Source organism: Periophthalmus magnuspinnatus, chromosome 4 (assembly GCF_009829125.3).
Source record: "Periophthalmus magnuspinnatus isolate fPerMag1 chromosome 4, fPerMag1.2.pri, whole genome shotgun sequence".
NCBI classification, from domain to species: Eukaryota; Metazoa; Chordata; class Actinopteri; order Gobiiformes; family Gobiidae; genus Periophthalmus; species Periophthalmus magnuspinnatus.
Window position 1 is genome coordinate 33,050,636 of NC_047129.1, and position 20,178 is coordinate 33,070,813.

General features: G+C 43.4%; 2 protein-coding genes across 4 annotated transcripts in view; one reads left to right on the top strand and one right to left on the bottom strand.

Moving 5' to 3' along the window:
- Positions 1-6,962, top strand: part of rabgap1l (RAB GTPase activating protein 1-like) — a 181,936-nt gene extending 174,974 nt beyond the window's left edge. For all 3 annotated transcript variants that reach the window (XM_055221068.1, XM_033992113.2, XM_033992114.2), the window contains 2 exons: positions 331-531; positions 2,235-6,962. In XM_055221068.1, coding sequence (XP_055077043.1) covers positions 331-531; positions 2,235-2,405 — 372 coding nt within the window. In that variant the 3' untranslated portion in view covers positions 2,406-6,962. The remainder of the gene's footprint in view (positions 1-330; positions 532-2,234) is intronic.
- On the bottom strand, positions 6,622-15,818 carry LOC117394089 (interferon-induced protein 44-like). Its single transcript, XM_033992115.2, has 8 exons — positions 15,752-15,818; positions 14,138-14,634; positions 11,234-11,282; positions 8,989-9,184; positions 8,428-8,580; positions 7,961-8,132; positions 7,791-7,891; positions 6,622-7,230 (listed from the first exon to the last, which is right to left on the bottom strand). Exons 2-8 carry the CDS (start codon positions 14,610-14,612, stop codon positions 7,039-7,041), a joined length of 1,338 nt encoding a protein of 445 aa, XP_033848006.1. The 5' UTR covers positions 14,613-14,634; positions 15,752-15,818; the 3' UTR covers positions 6,622-7,038.
- Positions 15,819-20,178: the final 4,360 nt, after the last annotated feature.

The following is a 20,178-nucleotide window of genomic DNA, read 5'->3' on the forward strand; positions in this document are numbered from 1 at the left end:
GCTCTGTTGTTTTGTTCGATTATGAGACTGGACATCCTCTCCAAATGTTTCCTCTGGAGCGTCTTCTGCCGTTTTTGCTGTAAAAAGTCTGTTTCATTGTTGTAAAAATTCTGTAGCATTTCAGAGCTCGACAGTCGTCAACCTCTGTCCTTTGAGCTGCTCATGCTGCGCGTCTTAGTTGGTCAAAATCCCCAAATATTAAGTTAAAATATAAGTGTGCCAGTCAGCCACAAGAGCAACCGACCACGACCACAGCAACAACGATAAAAATAAAATAAACCCGAGCAGATCTAAAATCACACGCTCCTGTCGTTGTTCCCTGTGTTTCAGAGTAAAGTTTCAGGCTGTGAGCGCTGCAGAGTGCTCTTCACCTCCACAGACCCGCTCCAGCCCGGCTCTCCCAGGGGGGGCGACCCTCTGACGGAGCCCGCAGACGAGGAGCAGGACGGGCTGAAGGAGCAGCTACGTCACCTGGAGCTGGAGCTGGCCCAGACCAAACTGCAGCTGGTGGAGGCCAAGTGCCGCATCCAGGTGAGACCAAACATCGAGACCCATCTTACCCTTTACGTGACCCGCACTGACCCGCACTGACCCGCACTGACCCGCACTGACCCGTACTCACCCGTACTCACCACTGGGGGGCAGCGTATTTATTCGTTCTACTGTAACACATGACGTGATCTAAGGCCGCAGGAGCTGACTCTGTGCGCGACGGACAAACAAAATCACTAAACCCTGAAAGATCAGACAGTGGACAGGGAGCTATGGGTGGGTCAGGGGTCAGGGGTCAGAGGTCAGGGGGTTAAGATCAGACAGACACGTTAAACACTTTAGAAATGTGAGGAAAACTTCATCACTTCTGAGTTTACAAAGGGACGTATTTGCGTGTCGGGGCTAATGATGTTTTAGTTTTTTAAAGGCAGCCTTATTAAATTAAAAAAAAAGAAATTAAAAAAATACACTGCACTACATGACAATTTGAATGACACCACTGTGCCCCCTTGTGGTGTGGAGGTAAAACTGAGTGAACACAACGGTGGTTTATGACAAAATGAGCTGAACGGACTTGTTTCTAAGAACTAAACCTTCCGAACCCTTTATCGGTGAGTAAATAAAATACATAAAGGTGCTCATAAATTTTATACAGTGGTCCCTCGTTTAAAAATAACCCGCAATAGATGAAAGTATCAGCTTTATTTTGTACGATTTTTCTACATGTTTTTGTCTGTAAAACCCCTCACCACACACTTTATACACTTTTCTCACACAGACGTTGACATTTTCTCGCATTTCTCTCTTGTTTACACACTATCTGCGCTCTGATTGGTTGATTTTAGCCCCGCCCCTTTATTAGACCCGCGAATCTGTTATCAAATCTGTACGATGGATCTTAAACCTGTCTCGAATTTGGACGGAAAAATCCTCTTCAGCCCAGAAAAAATATTCCCACAACATAATCGCGAACCACTCGTGTTCGGCTCCGCCTCTTCTCTAGCTACTCTCGCTGTGATTGGTCAGATTGGTCATGTGATCCACTCGCTGCACGCTCTACTCCACGGGGGGTCGGCGGGCAGCGCAGACGAGGCTAATCTCGCGACCCACTTACACCGGGTCCACGTTTAGGCGCCGTAAACTTGTCCAAACTGCTGCTCCTGCTCACAGCGCCCCCTGGTGGAGCCTTTAATACGAACGCTCAATTGCTCCAAAAAGTTTGAATTGAATTTGTACACTAATAAAAACACTTTAACACTTAGAAATTTTGTTTTGTCACATCGTTTTACGCTTACAAGTTTACACGTATAAACTGTGATGCTAGCTAGCTAATGCTAACATGTCATTTTTTGGCTTTATCCTTTTTATAAACGTATTAAAAGGTGAATAATGCACATCATAGTACCGCATAAAGGTGACGTACTCTCTGGGTTAGCTCCTTTACTGTTTATAAACCGGTTTAGCCGTTGCCACAGTAACCCTGGCCCCTTTAGCCCCGCCTCCTCTGTCTCCAGCCGCCGCGCTCGCGAATCTTTTTGAGACAAACTCGACGCAACGAACGTCTCAAAGCGTAATTTTTCAGATTTGTGCGTGTAAAATGATGAAGTTGTGAGAGTAAAACTAAATTTGTAAGTGTAAAACAAAAAAAAATTAAAAGTACAAGTCAGTATTTACACAATATTTTGAATCTTTTTTGGATCAATCCCGTGTTTCGTACTTTATCTCTGTTTGTGTTTGTGCAGGAGCTGGAGCATCAGAGAGGAGTCCTCATGAGCGAAGTCCAGGCCGCCAAAAACTCCTGGTTCAGCAAAACTCTGGGCTCCCTGAAGTCTTCCTCCTCCACCTCCTCCTCCTCTCCCTCCTCCTCCTCCTCCTCACAGACCCCCTCCTCCCCAAAGGACGGCCCCGCGTAACCCGCCCCCCCGCCGCCGTCCCGCCGCCACAGGCCTCTGCAGACTCTCTGGACAGACGCAGTGTCCCTGTCCGCACTATAAGGCCAAAAGGAGGAAGTGTTTACCTTGAACTGCAGCGCCGCCCGGTGGTCAGACAACGCCATTACAGGATTTTTTAAAAATTTGTTTTATTATTGTTAAACGCATCGTTACGTTCGTTTTAAAGTTCGTCAGGTCTCATCGACAACTTTAAATGTGCACTGTGTAACTTTTCTGCTAGACAAACGTATTGATTTGCCTGGAATATCACACAGTGCGGCTTTAACGCTTTGCAGTGTCCGCGCAAACAAGCATTTGGCGCGAGGTTACACGGCAGATCTGTGGAGAGGCTGCCGTAATACATGAACACGGACGAGAAAGCACCACCCGCTGTAAAATAAATAATAATAAATAACTCAAATGCCGTACTAGGGAACATTTCAGGCAAAGCGAAAACATCTCCACGGTGACAAGCGGGTGGCGGACATATTAGTATTTACCAACAACTTTAAAAGCGCACTATGTAATTTTTTCCGGCAGAGAACACACCACCCGCGTCTCCAGGGAGATGTCATCACTTTGCTGTTAAAGTTCCGCAATAGGGCATTAAACCTGTCTATTTACTGGTGTTTTTACTGTTGAAAAAGTACAATAAAAAGCGATATCTTCCCACGGATCTGACCTGTAACTTCGCCAAACGGTGGCACCTGCTCGTCCCCGCGGAGATAAGTAAGTTTCCGTTCCCGGTAAAGCATCTCCGCGGAGACAACCAGAAAGTTACGCAGTGCAGCTTTAGAAAAAAACGACAGAAACTACATTATAAATCCTTACTGCAGTTCTAGTGTTTTGTTTTTTTTTAATATTGTACAAATGTTTTAAACAAATGGGATTATTTTGTACTGACCGCGTTCGAGCTCCTTCCCTCGGTGTCGTCAGAAGCACAGTTTGTGATGCCAAGTGTAAATATGTTCTCGTTTTTTTTTATAATACTTTTATTTCTAACATTTGAAGAAGTAATTTAAGCGTCTGTGGAGCTTTACCGCTTTGTCTGTGTCGATTTAAATCAGATTCTGCAAAATGGACTTTTCAGAGCCGTCACTCGTCGCCTGAAGTTGGATTCGGACTGATTCACGTTTTGAGTTTTCAATCTCTAACCGCCATTTTGTCGATTTCCCGCCATTTTCGCCAGCTCCCATTGGTCAGCGGATTTCCTTCTGTTATCAAGTCGTTTTAGATGAATATTGTGATTTTTAAAAATGTGCAAATTACAACAAAATGATCCACGAGCGACGGAGATGAGAACCGTAGAGACACAAGCACAATACGTCTTCTTTAAGGTGCTAAAGGGTGCATCGCCGGGGTCGTCTCCATGGAGATATTAGTGTTCCACAGTATGGCATTACCCGTCTACCGCTTATTCCGTCGCACATTTTGAAGAACACGCATTTTTCACAAGAGGGCGCCGTCTTTCCTCCGCAGATCAGACCTGTAACTCGGCTCGACGGCGATAGAACACGATAAAATACGATACATTTCAGGCAAAGCAATAACATCTCCATGGAGACGGGAGAAATGTGACCAAGTGCAGCTTTAAATGGCCCATATTACTCTTGATTTTTTTCTGATCTGTTCTAATGTCGTTTCCTCGTCACAAACAGACCTGGAGTTGTGTTTTTTTTGTTCCTGCAGATTTAGGCTGATTTCTTCTCTCACGCAAAAAAAACCGCTCTGTTCCACCTTGTGATGTCATCGTGTGGCGATACAGGAAGTGCTCCGCTGTGTTTTTAAACTCCACACACCTTCATTTCTCGAATCATTTGGATCGTTTCAGCGAATCTGGAATTGCCGCTTATCTCTAAAGCTAAAGGTAAAAAAAGGAGCTGTTAACGTGAAAACTACCACTTGATGACATCACAAGGTGGAACGGAGCGTTTTGAGCGTTGGAGATGTTACGGACTGATAATGAAGGAAACAAAACACAACTCCGGGTCTGTTTTTGAGGAGATAACGGCGCTAGAACACGACTTGACGCACAGAAGAGTCCATTTTGTGTGATACAGGACGTTTAATGGCACAGTGACAGTTTGCACGTTTAAATATTTGGATGTTAAAATTTAGTTTAGTTTAGTTTTTAATATTGATGAAACTGGGTAGAAACACTGGGAATTTATCGGACTCTGAGTTAAGTAAGTTGCCCACACCGTTATGGGGGGGAAGATTTTACTTCCTCTCACTCCCCTTTCAGAGCGACATCAACGAAACCACCGCACATCACACCAGGTTTGTGAAGTCGTAGTGCGCAGTTTTGCATCGCGTTTTCGTATGTTTATGGAGGTTTGTCGTGGCTCTATACAGAATCGTTAGAATAGGGCCTGTGGGAGAGATCTCTAGATTACTCAAACGCGCACGGATGAACATCTGCAACCTCTTCGGACGTGTTTTTGATGATTGAACAGCGTTAGGACGTGGGAGAAAGCTTCAAAAACGATACCTCCCCTTTAAGCAGCTGATTAGATTTGATTGGGTTGTGTTTTTGTCCACAGACGATGCTTCTGTTAAATCTTCCAGCTTTGGGGTTTGCGTTTAGTAACTCAGACGAGGATGAATTCCCAGTGTTTTAATCCAGATCCGTCAAACTGAAAATGTCGACCGCTGCTGAACCCGACTCTACGGTTTAAAGATTTTATTTTTTTTTATTTATTTTTTTTAAATCCAGCCAAATCTGTTGTAGTTTTCACTGTTTCCACTTCTACACCGTCCAGAACTATGTGTGACGGAGGCAGCGATCCGAGCAGAAACGTGCGGACTTCCCCACTCCCCGGACACCTCCTCTGGCTCAGCTCGGCGCAGAGGAGCAGCGGCTCTACTCCGAGCTACACCTGTCACCTGATTTAAAACATGAAAAACAGAACTAGTCCATTTTAAAAGTTTGCAGTTGTCCAAAGCGACGAGTTTATAAGCACTTTTTACGACTCTCGGAGACCGGAGAGCGGCAGTGAAGCTAACAACAACTAGCATGCTAACACGCACTTCCTCATCGTCGTACAAAAAAACAAAAAAAACGCTTTATAATTAGATGCAGACAATTCGCAGCAAACATGTTGAGCTGCTTTTACCGTTTCTGTGAACGACTTGGGTCCAGGGCCTTTAAATGTGCCATTTTTCATAAACGCTACTTTTGTCTGTCCGTGTTTAGCAAACGGCGCGGCTAACCATTCATTTTACAGTAATAATAAGAATATGCACAAGTGGATGTCAAAGCGAAACTGTTAGCTGTTAGCTGTTAGCTGAGCGAGCGAAGGATGAGAAGAAACAAGAGAGACGTCATTACATTTGGACAAAAGTTGGATTATTTCTCATACAAGTGTTGTTAAACTTATCATAATATTATTTCTGAAAGTTTTTGTTTTGTTTTTATCGCCTCTCCTGTAAAAATACCCGGATGTGTGTCGTTAAAGAGGGGGTATGTCACTTCTCTGGGGTATTAGCCGCTAACACGTTTCCTTTTATTGTTTTAAAAATGCTAAATTCGCCCAAAACAACAAATTAACATGTTTTTTTTTTATAATTTGTACTTCCGTTTTTGAAGCTCTGAGTCTCCCCTCCCTTTGCTCTCTACGCTAACTCACTCCCCCTTCAGAGCGCCATGACAACACAATCAGCTGCGTCCCGCTAACGAAACTACTGCACGTCACATCAGGTTTGTGACGTCGTAGTGCACAGTTTTTGTATCATGGCTGTGCGGGAGCGTGGGTGGCGTAGGCTTGTGGGCGGAGTCTCGTACAGGCTCGTACTGCGAAGCGTCTGAATAGTACGCGGGAGAGATCTCTAGATGACTCAAACGTGCATGGATGACGTCTAAAACCTCTTCAGACGTTTTTTTTGACGACGTTATGAGTCGATACACCCTCTTTAACTTACAGGTGTTTTTTTTGTTACTGTGAGCGGGGTCGCCTCTCCGCGGATCTGACCTGTAGCTCGGCCTTACGGCGTCGCCCGCTCGAGAAACGTTTAATGCCATACTGTGGAACATTCCCGTCAAAGCCATAACATCTTTGAGGAGAAACGTGACTGCACCTTCTGTTTGTCGGTTTCAGGACTGAAGCGTCGTTAATGGACCCCACCCTTTTCTTGAGCACAGAACTTTTATTTTATATTTTAAACTAATGAGTGTTGTTTTAAAAAAAAGGACAATAGCCAATTTGTATGTCTTTATTTTATTTTAACGAGATTTAACAGTCGTTTGGTGTCATGTTTATGTGATCAGACCATTGAATGAACAGATCCAACTCAATAAACTCAAGCTCAAACCGTTTGTGTCTCACGACGTTTGATACTGAACAGTGATGTCATAACGGCGGGGCTAGTGGCACGCTAACCCTACTCCAGTCTCCTTTTGCTCTCTGTGCTAAGTCCCTACCACTTCAGAGCGCTGTCAGTCACTTACAGTTTTATATATTTATGGAGTATTGTCAAGCATTGTTGCACTGCAAATGACCCAATAACAACAACTACTACTACTATTACTACTACTACTACTACTACAAAAAGGGATGTTTATAGCAACACAAGCTAACCATAACAGTTTTGGAGTGCACTTTCTGGTATAAGGCGGTTACTTGGTGTCACAGTTGTTGGCGCGGTCGGTCACGTCGTCGAAGTAGTTATCGGCGAATCGTAGAATCTGCAGCAGAGCTGAAAGTACCAGGATGTCCACTGGCACATGCAGCTCCAGCTCCTCACTGTAGTTCTTAAGAGGAAGGACACAGGACAAAGGGAGGCCCAGGCGAGCACTGGCGTCCTGCATCTAAACAACAAACATGTCTCATTATAATTTATTGATACTTTGCAGCTGGTGTCATCAACATTCCCTGGAGGTGTGATGCTAACTGAAGGCACTGCTCTGTCTGAAGCTCTAGTAGACTTTATGGGCAGATTGTGTTCAAATAAAGCTCAAATTAAAGAGCTGATGTAGTTGGAAACACAACAGGTGAGATGATTTGTGTCTCTCACATATAAAATTACAGTCACATGCTAGCTAGCATTAGCACTTGATTTGTGCTGTTAAACAAGTCCATCTCAAGCTTTAGCTTTAGACAACAGTCCTCTCACCTTTTTGTGTAAAATCAAACTCCTAAACAGAACCATGAGCGCTCGGACTGATCACAGCCTCCTCAACATGTGCCGTTTAAATTCATTTTGTATTTTTTATGAGTTTTTCGACAATCTTAAAACTTTTTTGTCAGTGTTTGCTAATGTGTACATTGTGTCTTCATGGTAACTGCTGAACATTCCACCATAGAGGGAGATGTATAACACCCCCAGCGTGATGTTACTGCAAAGTATGAATGACTGAAGAAGACTGACCAGATCCTTGATGTATGGGCTCTTGTAGACGCTGGTCAGGTCGTCCTTCACTATAGGACAGGCCTCGTCCACTTTGGTGACTAGGGCCAGCTGAGGGATCCCTGCACAGACACACTCACATTCAGAGCCGTGTACACGCAGCACATGAACACCAGGGGGCGCACACTCACCCAGCAGGTTGGCTTTGCGGCGCACGGCGGTGAGTTTAGCCTCCAGCTTCTCGGGCATGATGGAGATCTTACAGGCGTCCAGGACAAAGACCACACAGTGGATCTTGTCTTTGAGCTCAGGAGACGCACGATAGCCATGGGACTCGGAGTGAAGAGGAGCAGACGCATTGAACTGAGGCAGAGGAGGAGCAGAGGAGGAGCAAAGGGATAGAGGTGGAGAAGAGAAGAGAGGCAGAGGAGGAGCAGTGTGAGGAAGAGCAGAGGAGAAAAAAGACAAAGGAACAGAGGAGGAGCAGAGGAAGTGTAAAGGAGCAGTAGAGATGTAAAGGAGAAGCAGAGGATGACCAAAGGAGGACCAGAGTAGATGTTAAGGAGGAGCAGAGGAGAAAATAAATAAAAGAACAGAGGAGAGTTGCTTTGGTCATAGTTCACGTAGCACTGGTTTAATTAAGGTGTGAGAGTTTTACCTGGTAACAGTTTGGCATGTGGCCTTTGAGGATGCTGCTGATGTCATCGATATCAAGCCCCGCCCCCGTGCTCTCCTCCAATCCCATGGTGTCACACAGGACGATTGGCAGCGGCTTTCCATCGCGTCCGGCTTTTACGGAGTATGTGCGGAACTGATGAAGACATAAGATCTCACTCTTTATTCAAGTTCAATGCCATATTTACACCTAAATGCTAACAGCGGGACTAAACACTTAAACTCCGCCCACAACTACATTTCAAATAGAGCTGGGCGGAGTCTGGAAGACTAAAAGGAGGAGGGGCGGAGGAATAAAGAACAGTGTGATTGGACAAACAGGTATTCACGCTTCAAACTCCACTCCTGGAGCCAGGTGTTTTTAGTGGCCACTGGACGTTATCCTAACGTTTGCAAGAAAATAGGAAAAGTAGAGAATACTATAAAAAAAAAACAACATTCAGTTTAGCAGTGAAAGGTGGATTTAGTCTTTAGTTCCACTTTAAATCATAATGTTTGTGTGGTCAGTGTTGAAATATCGATTAGCCTGAGTCTTGTGTAGTACCTGTGTGGTGAGGCTGGTGGCGCTGCATCCTGCCATGGCCTGGCTGGTCACATGACCTCTGAACACAGAGTTAATGGAGTTGAAGAAGCTGGACTTTCCGGCGCCCACGGGCCCCACGAGCAGCACTCTCACCCGGGACACGGAGCTGCAGAGGGGCTTGTACGTGGAGACACTGTCCATGAGCTTCTGCCTCCTCCTGGACACAGGGACAAGGTCAGTGCTGACGGTCGGGTCTGGAGGGTCAGATCACGTAGTGATGGACGCCACATTTACGTGTTAGCCTCTGTCACCATGAACAGGTCTAAAATGTTATATTTTTGAATGTTATTTGTTTTATTTTATGACAATGGAGATATAGTTTTTGCTAAAAATAGATTTTTTCTTATTTCGGTTCAGCCAAGCCATGAGGCTTAGGCCAAACAGCTTGGATATTGTTGGAGCAGGTCACTAGACACAGACAGATACTTTATCGATCCTGTGTCTAAGGTCAAAGGTCACAGTGCAGTTTAACAGGAGCACTGGTCAGGTAGAATCAGCAGTTCCTGTGTCAGGGCAGTTTGAGGTGAGGAATAGTCCTCAGGACAAAAGTCCTCTGTGTACTGCAGCATCACAGCAGCCTCCAGGGGGAGCAGGTGAACTCTGGAAACACAACAGGAAAGCCTCTTCTAAGCTTCTTTCTGCTCTATTGTATCAGTTGGTTAGTAGACAGGAGATTCCCTACAAGTGTCTGGAAAACCCTGAATCATCTAAGAGGTCCATAAAAGGCTCCTTAGCTAGCGTCTTGCACCATCTCCACCCACACTCTGGAGCGGGGCGAGTGCTGTGTGAACGTAGCCGACCTCAGGTCGATCTACACAGTCCACAGTGACAGTAAAAATGCTTGGATTTGGGCAAAAAAACTCTCAGATCACGTATATTTACATGAATGTGCTGCTGTTTGACACGTTCATCTAACACAGTGGTTCTCAAATAGTGGGGCGCGTCCCCCTGGGGGGGCGTATGACTCCTCGTATGACACTGTAGTACTGTACGCAGCGCGCGCACAGCAAAGAGCAGGAGAGAGCGAACAGATCACGACACAGGGCAGTGAACAAGAAACACTTTTGCTAAAGAGACACTATGGAAAACATTTTAACAGGGATGAAAAGAAAGGCGGATATAGACGGAGGTAAAGTCACCCAAAAAATAAGACGAGGAGGAGTCTGATGAAGAGTATGGAGCACTGGGCTTCACCGTGACTCCGGTGGGACACGAGGACAGACCGGTGTCTGCTGTGGCAGTGGACAGTATGAAGCCAAATAAGTTAAGACGCCTCATTACACCTCAGTCACGCTGATAAGACGCTGGAGTTTTTTCAACGTAAACGTGTCAAATATTAACAACAATCATCCACTTTGTAAATGTCACTTAAAGCAGCAGCACTGAGCATCATGTAAGGTGGTGTACCAAACTGCTAAATTACTTGTTTTAATTTGATATTTATTTAATTTTAATGTATTATTTTGATATTATTGATATTATTTATTCATTTGATGTTTATTTAATTTTATTTTTTATTTGATATTTAATTAAATTTCATTATATCATTTCATTTATTTAATTTTTTCGGGGGGGCATGATAGAAAATGATTGAGAAGCACTGATCTAACAAGACAGTTTGGATCAAATCAATATCAGACACAGTCTCATCCTGCCTCTGTCTGCGCAGGTGAGTCTGGGTCTGTCTGCGTGTGCGTGTGCATGTTGTGTGTGTGTGTGTGTGTGGGGGTGTGTGTGTGTGGGTGTGTGTGTGTGTGTGTGTGTGTGGGGGTGTGTGTGTGTGCGTGTGTTGTGTGCGTGTGTTGTGTGCGTGTGTTGTGTGCGTGTGTGCGTGTGCATGTTGTGTGTGTGTGTGCGTGTGTGTGTTCACGGGGCTCTGTCACTTGAAGCTCATTGTCATAGACACAAATTCTTTGCTCAGTTGATGGACTCTCATGTGACTCATGGTGTTTGGGTGAATGATGTGATGTGTGTGAACAAAACCCACTCAAAAGTGAATTAAACAGAACATCATCTAGTGTGTGAAATGAACTTAGTTGGTTTTACAAACTGAACTCACAAAGCAAAAAGTTTCAAAATCTGCGCAGTGGCCAGGTAGCCAGTGCTAGCTGCATATGGATTAGTTTGTATCAACTCAGGCTAGAATGTCCCAACATTTCCACTTGCCCTGGGTCTTTTGTAATCTAAAAAGTCACAGGTTACTTACTCTGAGAGCCAAACCACTGGCCTCCAGGGCTTCTCCAGCTCCTCGCTCTCTGTCGAACACATGGATAAAGAACATTAGAGAAAAACACACACAGTGAGCAGCTGTTTAGTGTGATGTCACTTCCGGGTCCAACGCAGGCAACATCAAAATATCCATCAATTTTCTTGTGCTTATTCGAGGCCGAGTTGCGGGGGCAGCAGTCTAAGCAGGGACTTCCCACTCCCCAGACATGTCCTCCAGTTCCTCCGGTGGGACCCCAGGCCAATCGAGAGACATCCAGCACATCCTGGGTCTTGCCGGGGCCTCCTCCCGGTGGGACATGGCTGGAACACTAGGGAGGCATCCAGGGGGCATCCTGAACAGATGCCTGAGCCTCCTCAGCTGCTCCTCTTGACGTGTAGGAGCAGCGGCTCTACTCCGAGCTCCTCCCGTGAGACTGAGCTCCTTACCCTCTTTCCCATCTCTAAGGGAGTGGGTTGACAGCTCTGCCCCTCTCTTTACCCAAGTGTCCAGGACTCACAGCCGGAGGTCAGATGACACGACAACAAAGTCAATCATCGAACTCCAAACTACGGTTTCCTGGTGCCACGTGCACTGATGGACACCTTTGTGCTCGAACATGCTGTTTGTTATGGACAAACTGTGACTAGAACAGACGTCCAATATTAAAACACTACTCAGGTTCAGATCAGGGAGGTCGTTCTTCCCGATTACGCCCCTCCAGGCGTCACTGTTGCTGCCCACGTCTAGTGCCCCTCCCAGGGACTCCAAGAAGGAGTCTGCACTGCTGTTTGGCCCGTAGGTCGACACAATAGTGAGAGAGTGATCAGTTACAGAGTTTAAAGAAATTATTGAGCCATTACTGAAAGATATGTCATGTGACAATGACAATAATTTTAATCCAATTGTCACTGATCAATTGGTCGACAGAACAATGCTCACCTTAAAATCTGCTCTCGATGTTGTAGCTCCGCTAAAACAGAAAAGCATTAAACCAAGACCTCCGGCTCCATGGTACACGTTACAGCTCAGGACACTCAAACAACATGTGAGACGCACAGAGAAGCTTTGGCACCGCTCGCGCTCTGAGCAGTCTCTGAAGGCATGGAAGCTCTGCCTGCTCACTTATAAGGCCGCTCTGCGGAAAGCCCGAACTAGATACTATTCAAATCTAATAGAAGTAAACAAAAATAACCCCAGATTTTTGTTCAGCACTGTAGCCAGGCTGACAAACTCCCACACTGCTAATGAGTCTCTTATCCCCTCCAACATTAGTTGTGACTTTCTTCACTTCTTTGATTACAAAATCACAACCATTAGAGACAAAATCAACAAAGCTACTCCAAAAATCAGCTCTGAGCAAATCCAGTCTGTAATGTCCCACATGGATCCTCTAATAATATTAGATAAATTTACTCCTGTTGATGAGGTGGAGATTACCTCAGTCATCATGTCGTCAAAACCATCAGCCTGTTTGCTCGACCCTATTCCAATCAGACTCCTCAAAGAAGCCCTCCCCCTAATAATAGATTCCATCCATAACATAATAAATATGTCGTTAGAAAATGGCTACGTTCCTCAGTCCTTTAAGTTTGCTGTGATTAAACCCCTTTTGAAAAACCTAAATCCTGATGAATTAGTCAACTATAGACCTATCTCTAATCTTCCCTTCCTCTCAAAAATTCTAGAACGAGTGGTGGTGAAACAGCTCTGCCGCCACCTGCAGGACAATAATATATTTGAAAAATTTCAATCTGGATTCAGAGCTCACCACAGCACAGAGACTGCACTGCTTAAAGTAACAAATGACTTACTACTTGCTGCTGATAACGGGCTGGCTTCAGTCCTGGTCCTACTGGACCTCAGTGCAGCGTTTGACACCATTGATCACAACATTACTGTAATTCTCTGCTCACCGCCTGCCCCAAAAGTACTGTAAAGTACTATAAAGTACTATAAAGTACTATAAAGTACTATAAGGAGCCTCCAGTTGGTCCAAAATGCAGCGGCCAGAGTCCTAACAGGAACTAAAAGAAGAGACCACATCAGTCCTGTACTAAAATATCTGCACTGGCTTCCTGTCGAGCTTAGAATCAAATTCAAAGTCGTCCTCCTGACATACAAAGCCCTAAACGGTTTGGCCCCATCCCAATGACAGCTGGACCCTCTACTCCTTCCCGCCTGGCCCTCCTCCTTGTCTGGCCGATTTTTCTTGTTTTGTCTGATTTTTCCTGTTGTTTGATTTTCCTGTTTGTTTTTGTGTGTTGTGTGTTTTTGTGTGTTGTTTTGTTTTTGTGTGTATATCTCGGTGGCTGAGTGGCTCATGTCTCACAGCAGAAGGTTGGTTCGATCCCCGGGTCACCAGGCCTTTCTGTGTGGAGTTTTTTCATGTTTCTCCCCGTGTCTGGATGGGTTTCCTCCGGGTACTCCGGTTTCCCCCATCAACCAAAACATGAACGCCCTTCGAGACAACTGTTGTTGTGATTTTGGGCGTTACAAAAATAAATGAATTGAATTGAACATGGGGGCCGTCCGCCCGTGGACCCACCACCTGCGGGAGGATCCATGAGGGGCTGGTGCAAACAGATCTGGGTGGCAGTCGATGGCAGAACCCAACTCCTTGAGAGATGCTGGACTCTCCATTTCTCTGGCAGTGTGGCAAAATAAAAATACAAAAACAAAAAATGTCAAGAAATCAACTGTGAAGTTTCCAGTTGGACCTGGAAGTGACATCGTGACATCATGTAACAAGTTCAGTGTCTAATATTCTCAAACCAAGATGGCGACTGCATCAAACCAGTTACTTGCCCCTGAGCTTTTCCTCTGTTTGAAATGCCATGTCTGTTTCTGCTCCATATTATTTATAATATATTAAGATAGACACTGTATAACTGGAGGAGTTACCTTCCACCTGGTACACCTCACACTCGATCAGCTGAAGGTCGTTGCCGTGCATTTCTGCAGGAGTGAAGGCCGTGTAGTATTGTCCTGGATTACTGTGAACAGCAGCGCCTCCATTCATCAGAATCAAACTTTCTCCAAAATATGGCCCTGAGTTACCGGCCATTTTGACAGCATAGTTACTGTAGGTGGTGGGATATTTGAGCAGAGCATCTCCTTTAAAGGTAAAGAGAAACGCCTTCTGGTCGTTGACATATTGACCAGTCTGACTGAAGGGGGCGCTGGTGTACCCTCCGAACACGTGTCCGGAGCTGTTGTATCCCACAGAGATGGAGGGTCCTCGGGCGTCACAGCGCTGATGGAACGCTGCTCCAGTGAAGCCGTGGATGGAAGCTTTAAAGAGCAGCTTCAGCTTCACTCTTCCTTCCAGCTCACTGCACAGCGCCCTCTGCTGGACACTTGTCAGGTTGGAGTTCATGACTCTACACGGCCTTCAGGACCTTCAGAAGAAAAGAAGTTATGTCATTTCAGATGAATATTGTGATTTAAAATGTCCAAATTATAACATAAAGATCCACGAGTGTCACAGATTATAACTATAGAGCAAACACAGGCACAATATGGCTGATTTAATAAAAAGAGAATGTCCTGAGTATTAGCTGAATGTGATATTGTTCTACAAAAGTCACATAATGACTCATTATTTATATTCAGTTCTTGTTTCTGAAATAGAAAAACCACTGGCTTGGCAACTTGTAATTATTATGTTCAGAGTAATTTGCACCTTAATTTTAGCCTTTTCTTTAAATCAAATCAATTCAGCTAAATAGACTTTTTTTAGAGCTATAATCATGTTATAGTGGTTTCCCCTCATCATTTACTCGTCTGAAGTTGTGTTTGGAGTGATTCATGTTGGGGTAATCTTTAATCGACTACTTTCAAGACGTCATTTTGTCAATCTACCCCCGTTTACACCTCCCCCCGTCCACGCCCAGTGACCACACACTTCATTATCATTATCTTGAATGAATGTTTGGATTTTATTGGCATTTACACCATTTATGACATGAACCTGTCCAAGAGCTGAAGGTGGAAATAATAAATCCAGAACAAACACGTGTCTTTATGTAGGTCCATGTTTTTGGTGCATTGTTCCTGATAAATAAATAAAATAAACCTCAGCCTTTTCAGCAGCTCTCAGACAATAATAAAAATACTTTTACTTTTCAGTCCAGTTCAAACATGTAGTGAAGTACAGATACTGCTCTCAAATGTACTCAAGTAAAAGTAAAACGTATCTACTTTAAAATGTATTTAAGTAAAGTACAGACAGACCGACCTGAAATCTGAACTACTGATACTTAACTACAGAACTTTACTGTTTTTACTTTATGTTCCACCGCTGCCCAAATGTAAAGCAACAACAAAAGCAGGTGAACCATTCACCTTTAAACAGAATAAAGAAACTTTAAACACGAGCGCGTTTGGATCTTTTGAGTTCACTTGTTTTTCAGGTCAAATCTGTCTCTGCTTTAAAAAAAAAACATCGTTACAATAAAACTTAATGCTTTTTAGTGAAATATTAAGTGAAATATTAAAGTATAAACGCGGTGTTACCTGGTGTGTGTCTGCAGAAGGAGCAGGATGAATGATTCACGAATACAGAGAAAACGAAACTGACCAGAGCCAAAGTAAAAGCGGATGTGCATTTCAAAGTAAAAGCGGATGTGCATTTCAAAGTAAAAGCGGATGTGCATTTCAAAGTAAAAGCTTTAGAACGTGATCCGGTGCAAGAAATGACACAAGTAAGAATAAAAAGTATTTGGAAGAACTCAAGAATTAGCATCTTAATAATCATATAGGCTATTTTTGTATTATATATATATATATATATATATATATATATATATATATATATATATATATATATATATATATATATATATATATATATATATATATAAACAACATCATTTTTTGTTTAGTTTATTTATTTTTATTTATTAATTTATTGATGTTTACATTCATAGTCTATAAACCAGAGAACACTTCGATGAGTTGCACATAAAGTGGGATATTGACAGTTTAGTGATTTGGTTTTTGGGCCAAGTTAAATCTGATCTTTAGCTAAACCACTTTAATATCAGTAGAGGGCGTGGATACAAAACAAAACAAATAAAACAAAGGGATGAATGATGAGAACCATAAACTTAAAAAAATAAAAGTAAAATAAATAAAAAATAAAATAAAAATAAATAAATAAATAAAATAAAATAAATCATCTTCGTCCTCCTCATCTCTGGCCTCGCCCCCGCCGTGGCCCCTCTTCCCCTACTCCTCCTGATTACGCTAGGGCCTGGAATTTATTTTTTTTAAAAAAGAAAAAAAAAAGGAAATGATTATTATCATTCTTCTTCTTCATTATTATTATTATTATTATTATTATTATTATTATTAGGGGTGGAAAGCCGCTAACTGTATATATATATATATATATATATATATATATATATATATATATATATATATATATATATATATTTAATTAATTAATAAATAAGTAATGTTTTTGATTAAAGTAGTGATTTTGATTATTTTTACACCCAGAGCTCTCAGTTTGAACCGTTTTAAACATATTTTATCCTTGTTTTTTGTGTCATTAGTCTGTAGATAAAGGAGCTCTCACACTGGCCTCTGTCACATAAATAAAATATAAATAAATATTAAAAGAGCTGTTTTAAAAAATAATAATAATAATAATAATATATATTTTTTTTTATTTGGATTCCACAAAAGAGCAGAAAATCCCATCACTGATTTAATCCCAAATGGAGAAAAATGCCAGATTTACCCATGAGGAGCCGGTTAGCATGGAGCTGGATACTTTGGTGCCACAAATGCACTTCAATAATCTGGTGATAAACATTTATTCTCACACCTGCTCCTGTTTTTAATGTTTAAATGAACTTATGTCCTTTTGTGCGTTTGTATTTTAACAGGTCTGAGTGCTCTCACTGGACTCTCCCTGTATAAATAAATAAGTAAATAAAAATGATGAACCTGATCATTTATATTCGTGACTTCATCCAGAAACTCACTGTATTACAACATAAATCTGCATTTGAACAGTGTTGGGTGTCTTACTTCAAAAATGTCATTAGTTAATGTTAGTTAATGTTTGTGACACCAAGGACTACAGATGGAAATTAGCATTTTGCTAAATCTGGTGCAGCCATCTTTTTAATGTATCTGCACACTGTCCTTCAAATAAATAAATAAATAAAATAAAGTTATAGTTACAAGTTACTTCTCCCAAAAAGTAACTGAGTTAGTAAGTTACTCAGTGCAGGGGGTGGGGGACAGGAGGGTCCTGGCTAAGGTCATTTCTATGCTGGGCCATGAGTCTCACCCCCTGCAGGACGCTCTGTCTGCCCTGGAGAGCAGATTCAGTGACTGATTCACTCTCGCTGTGTGAAGGAGGTTTCAGGTGTTTCCTTCCTGCTGCTGTCAGACTGTACAATGAACACTGTGAACACTGAACATGTGTCATTCAACCACATGTGCAATACTCAAGTCACTTTACGGAGATGTTATATTATTAGAGTCTATTTTTAGTTTATTTTTAAGTCTATTTTTAAAATTATTTTAAGCTATTTATCTATTATCTTGTTTTATTACATGTACCATTTTCCTTCTGTTCTTTAACTGTGCGGTGCAACACTGGAATTTCCCCACTGTGGGACTAATAAAGGCAGATCTTATCTTATCTTATCTTAATGAAAGAAAAACTCACAATGGCCACAGAAATAACTTGAATCTGACAAAAGTAATAATAAATAAAAATTCTATGAAATTTAAATAATGAAAGTCAAACATTGCTTTTCAAACAGGCTTCAACAGAATTATAAAAAAAAAAAAAAAAACCCTCATGAAACAGGGACAAAAATGATGGTACCCCTAGGTACAGGTGGGTGAGACAGGGCGTCTCAATCTCGCTCCCGATGGATCTTGTGTGGGACAGAGCCTTATGATCCCTGCGCAAAGTGCACTCGAACCTGCTGTGTGCAGGAGCCTTCCCACCTGAATAGAACCAGACAGGGGCCCTGCAATGGCAGGTCACGTACGCCTGTCGATCGAGCTCTGTGTGCGGATTCCAGAGAACCATGATTTGTACCATTTCACGTCGTGAAATTTGTCGTTTCCAAAATCTGACAGACACTCCCTTGGAGCTGTCGGAAATTGCAACCTTACTGTGGAGCAGCGTGATTCAGCCCGAGACTCCCCAGGCTGACTGGTTCTGTCAAAGCCAGAAAAATGAGAAGTCCAGCGGGTGACCCTGGTACTCCAGATGAGTTTATTGAAGCTTTTTTCTAACCTTAACCCCCTAATCCTAACCCGACCCTAAACCATAACCCTCCATACAAATGTATTTGTTTTTCTGTAGGGGGTGCTATCGCAGCAATTTTATTTCTTTCACAAACAGTAGAATCAGGCATGAAAGTTTTACAACTGATTCGAATTTGGGCCCAATCGGACTTTGTGTGCACAAACGGGAGCAAATTTTGACTTATGTAACTTTCAAAAATTCCAATGGAATTTTTGGCTTCATCGCCTGCAAACCATGATCGACATCATCATAAATTGGATAAATTTTGACGCCCCACTTGTCTAGATGATGTACAGTGATTTTCAGCCCTGTCGGTGGAGCGCCCTCAGAGGAGTTGATTCAAATGCGGCGACAGCAAAAATGCTTATTTTGTGTTTTGGAGTTTTCAATTCAAGATGGATTCACCCATTCACACAATGTTGACGCTGACATGCTAGCAAGAACAAATATGCATGTCCCATGCCTACGGCATGGGTTACTAGGATACTGGAGTCAGGGCAGGGGATGACGGGGGGCATGAAGTGAAAAGAGTCTGCAACAATGAGTGCATGGGCGAAGCAATAGGCCCTACGCCCTGTATGGGCTCGGGCCTAATAATATTTTTAGCAAAAACAATATATCTGACTTTCCCTATGTCATCGTGGGGACCATGGTGAATGACGGGCGCGTGCGTCGAGGTCGCCCATTGACCTCCCATTGACCTCCCATTGACTTCCATTCATTTTAGCACTAATAAAGATGGTTCATGCCTGTGACATGGGGGCTTGGATAGGGCTCGATGTCAGGAGTGTGTTTGGGGACATGAGCGCTTCGCTCTGCCTTTGTCAACATTGACTCTATGGCATGAGTTGCTCAGATGCTGGAGTGTCCTTCACACACAACTTCGTGGGCTTCGCCCATGAACTCATCGTTGCAGAAGCAATAGGCCCTACGCCCTGTATGGGCTCGGGCCGAAGAAGAAGAAGAAGAAGAAGAATTTTATTCATACACATTTCAGTGTTTTCAATGTGCTTAATATTTATTATTCATTCTACTCCACACCAATAAAACAGTCACTGATTAACCTGGTGTTCAGTGAACACATTTGTCTGATATTGTCGTAACGGCTGGTGCGGGTGCAGACTCAGGGCAAGTTGACAGTGTTTATTTACAAAGTGGAGAATTTCAGTTTTTAATAGTTCATTTAACATACACGGGGAGTCGGGGAGCGGGAGGCGGACCAGACGGGCGTAGTGCAGAGCGGGGACAGGGAAGCCAGGACCAGAGCGAGGACAGGATCTAGACGAAACCGGAGCAGGCCGGGCCGGCATAGTCCAGAGAGTGGGAGCCAGGGCAGGAGGCGAAAAGCAGCCGGAGACCGAGACGAGACAGGAGGCAAGACAGAGGGGTGACTGTACCGGAGCTGGAGCGCAGAGACAGGAGCAGGAACGAGTGAGAGCAGGGATCTGGAAGGTGGCAAAAAGGTCCAATGAGTAACAGGTAGACGGGCAACAAAGATGCAAAAACTAAGCTGGAGCATTCACGTTGACATGTGGACGGTCTGGCTCCGATTGTCTTCTGCCGAGCCCTCATATACTCGACAGCAGGTGCAGGTAATTGCGCTGATGCGCTCCAGGTGCACGCAGGAGGAGTCAGGAACTCTGCCCAGCTCCGGGCA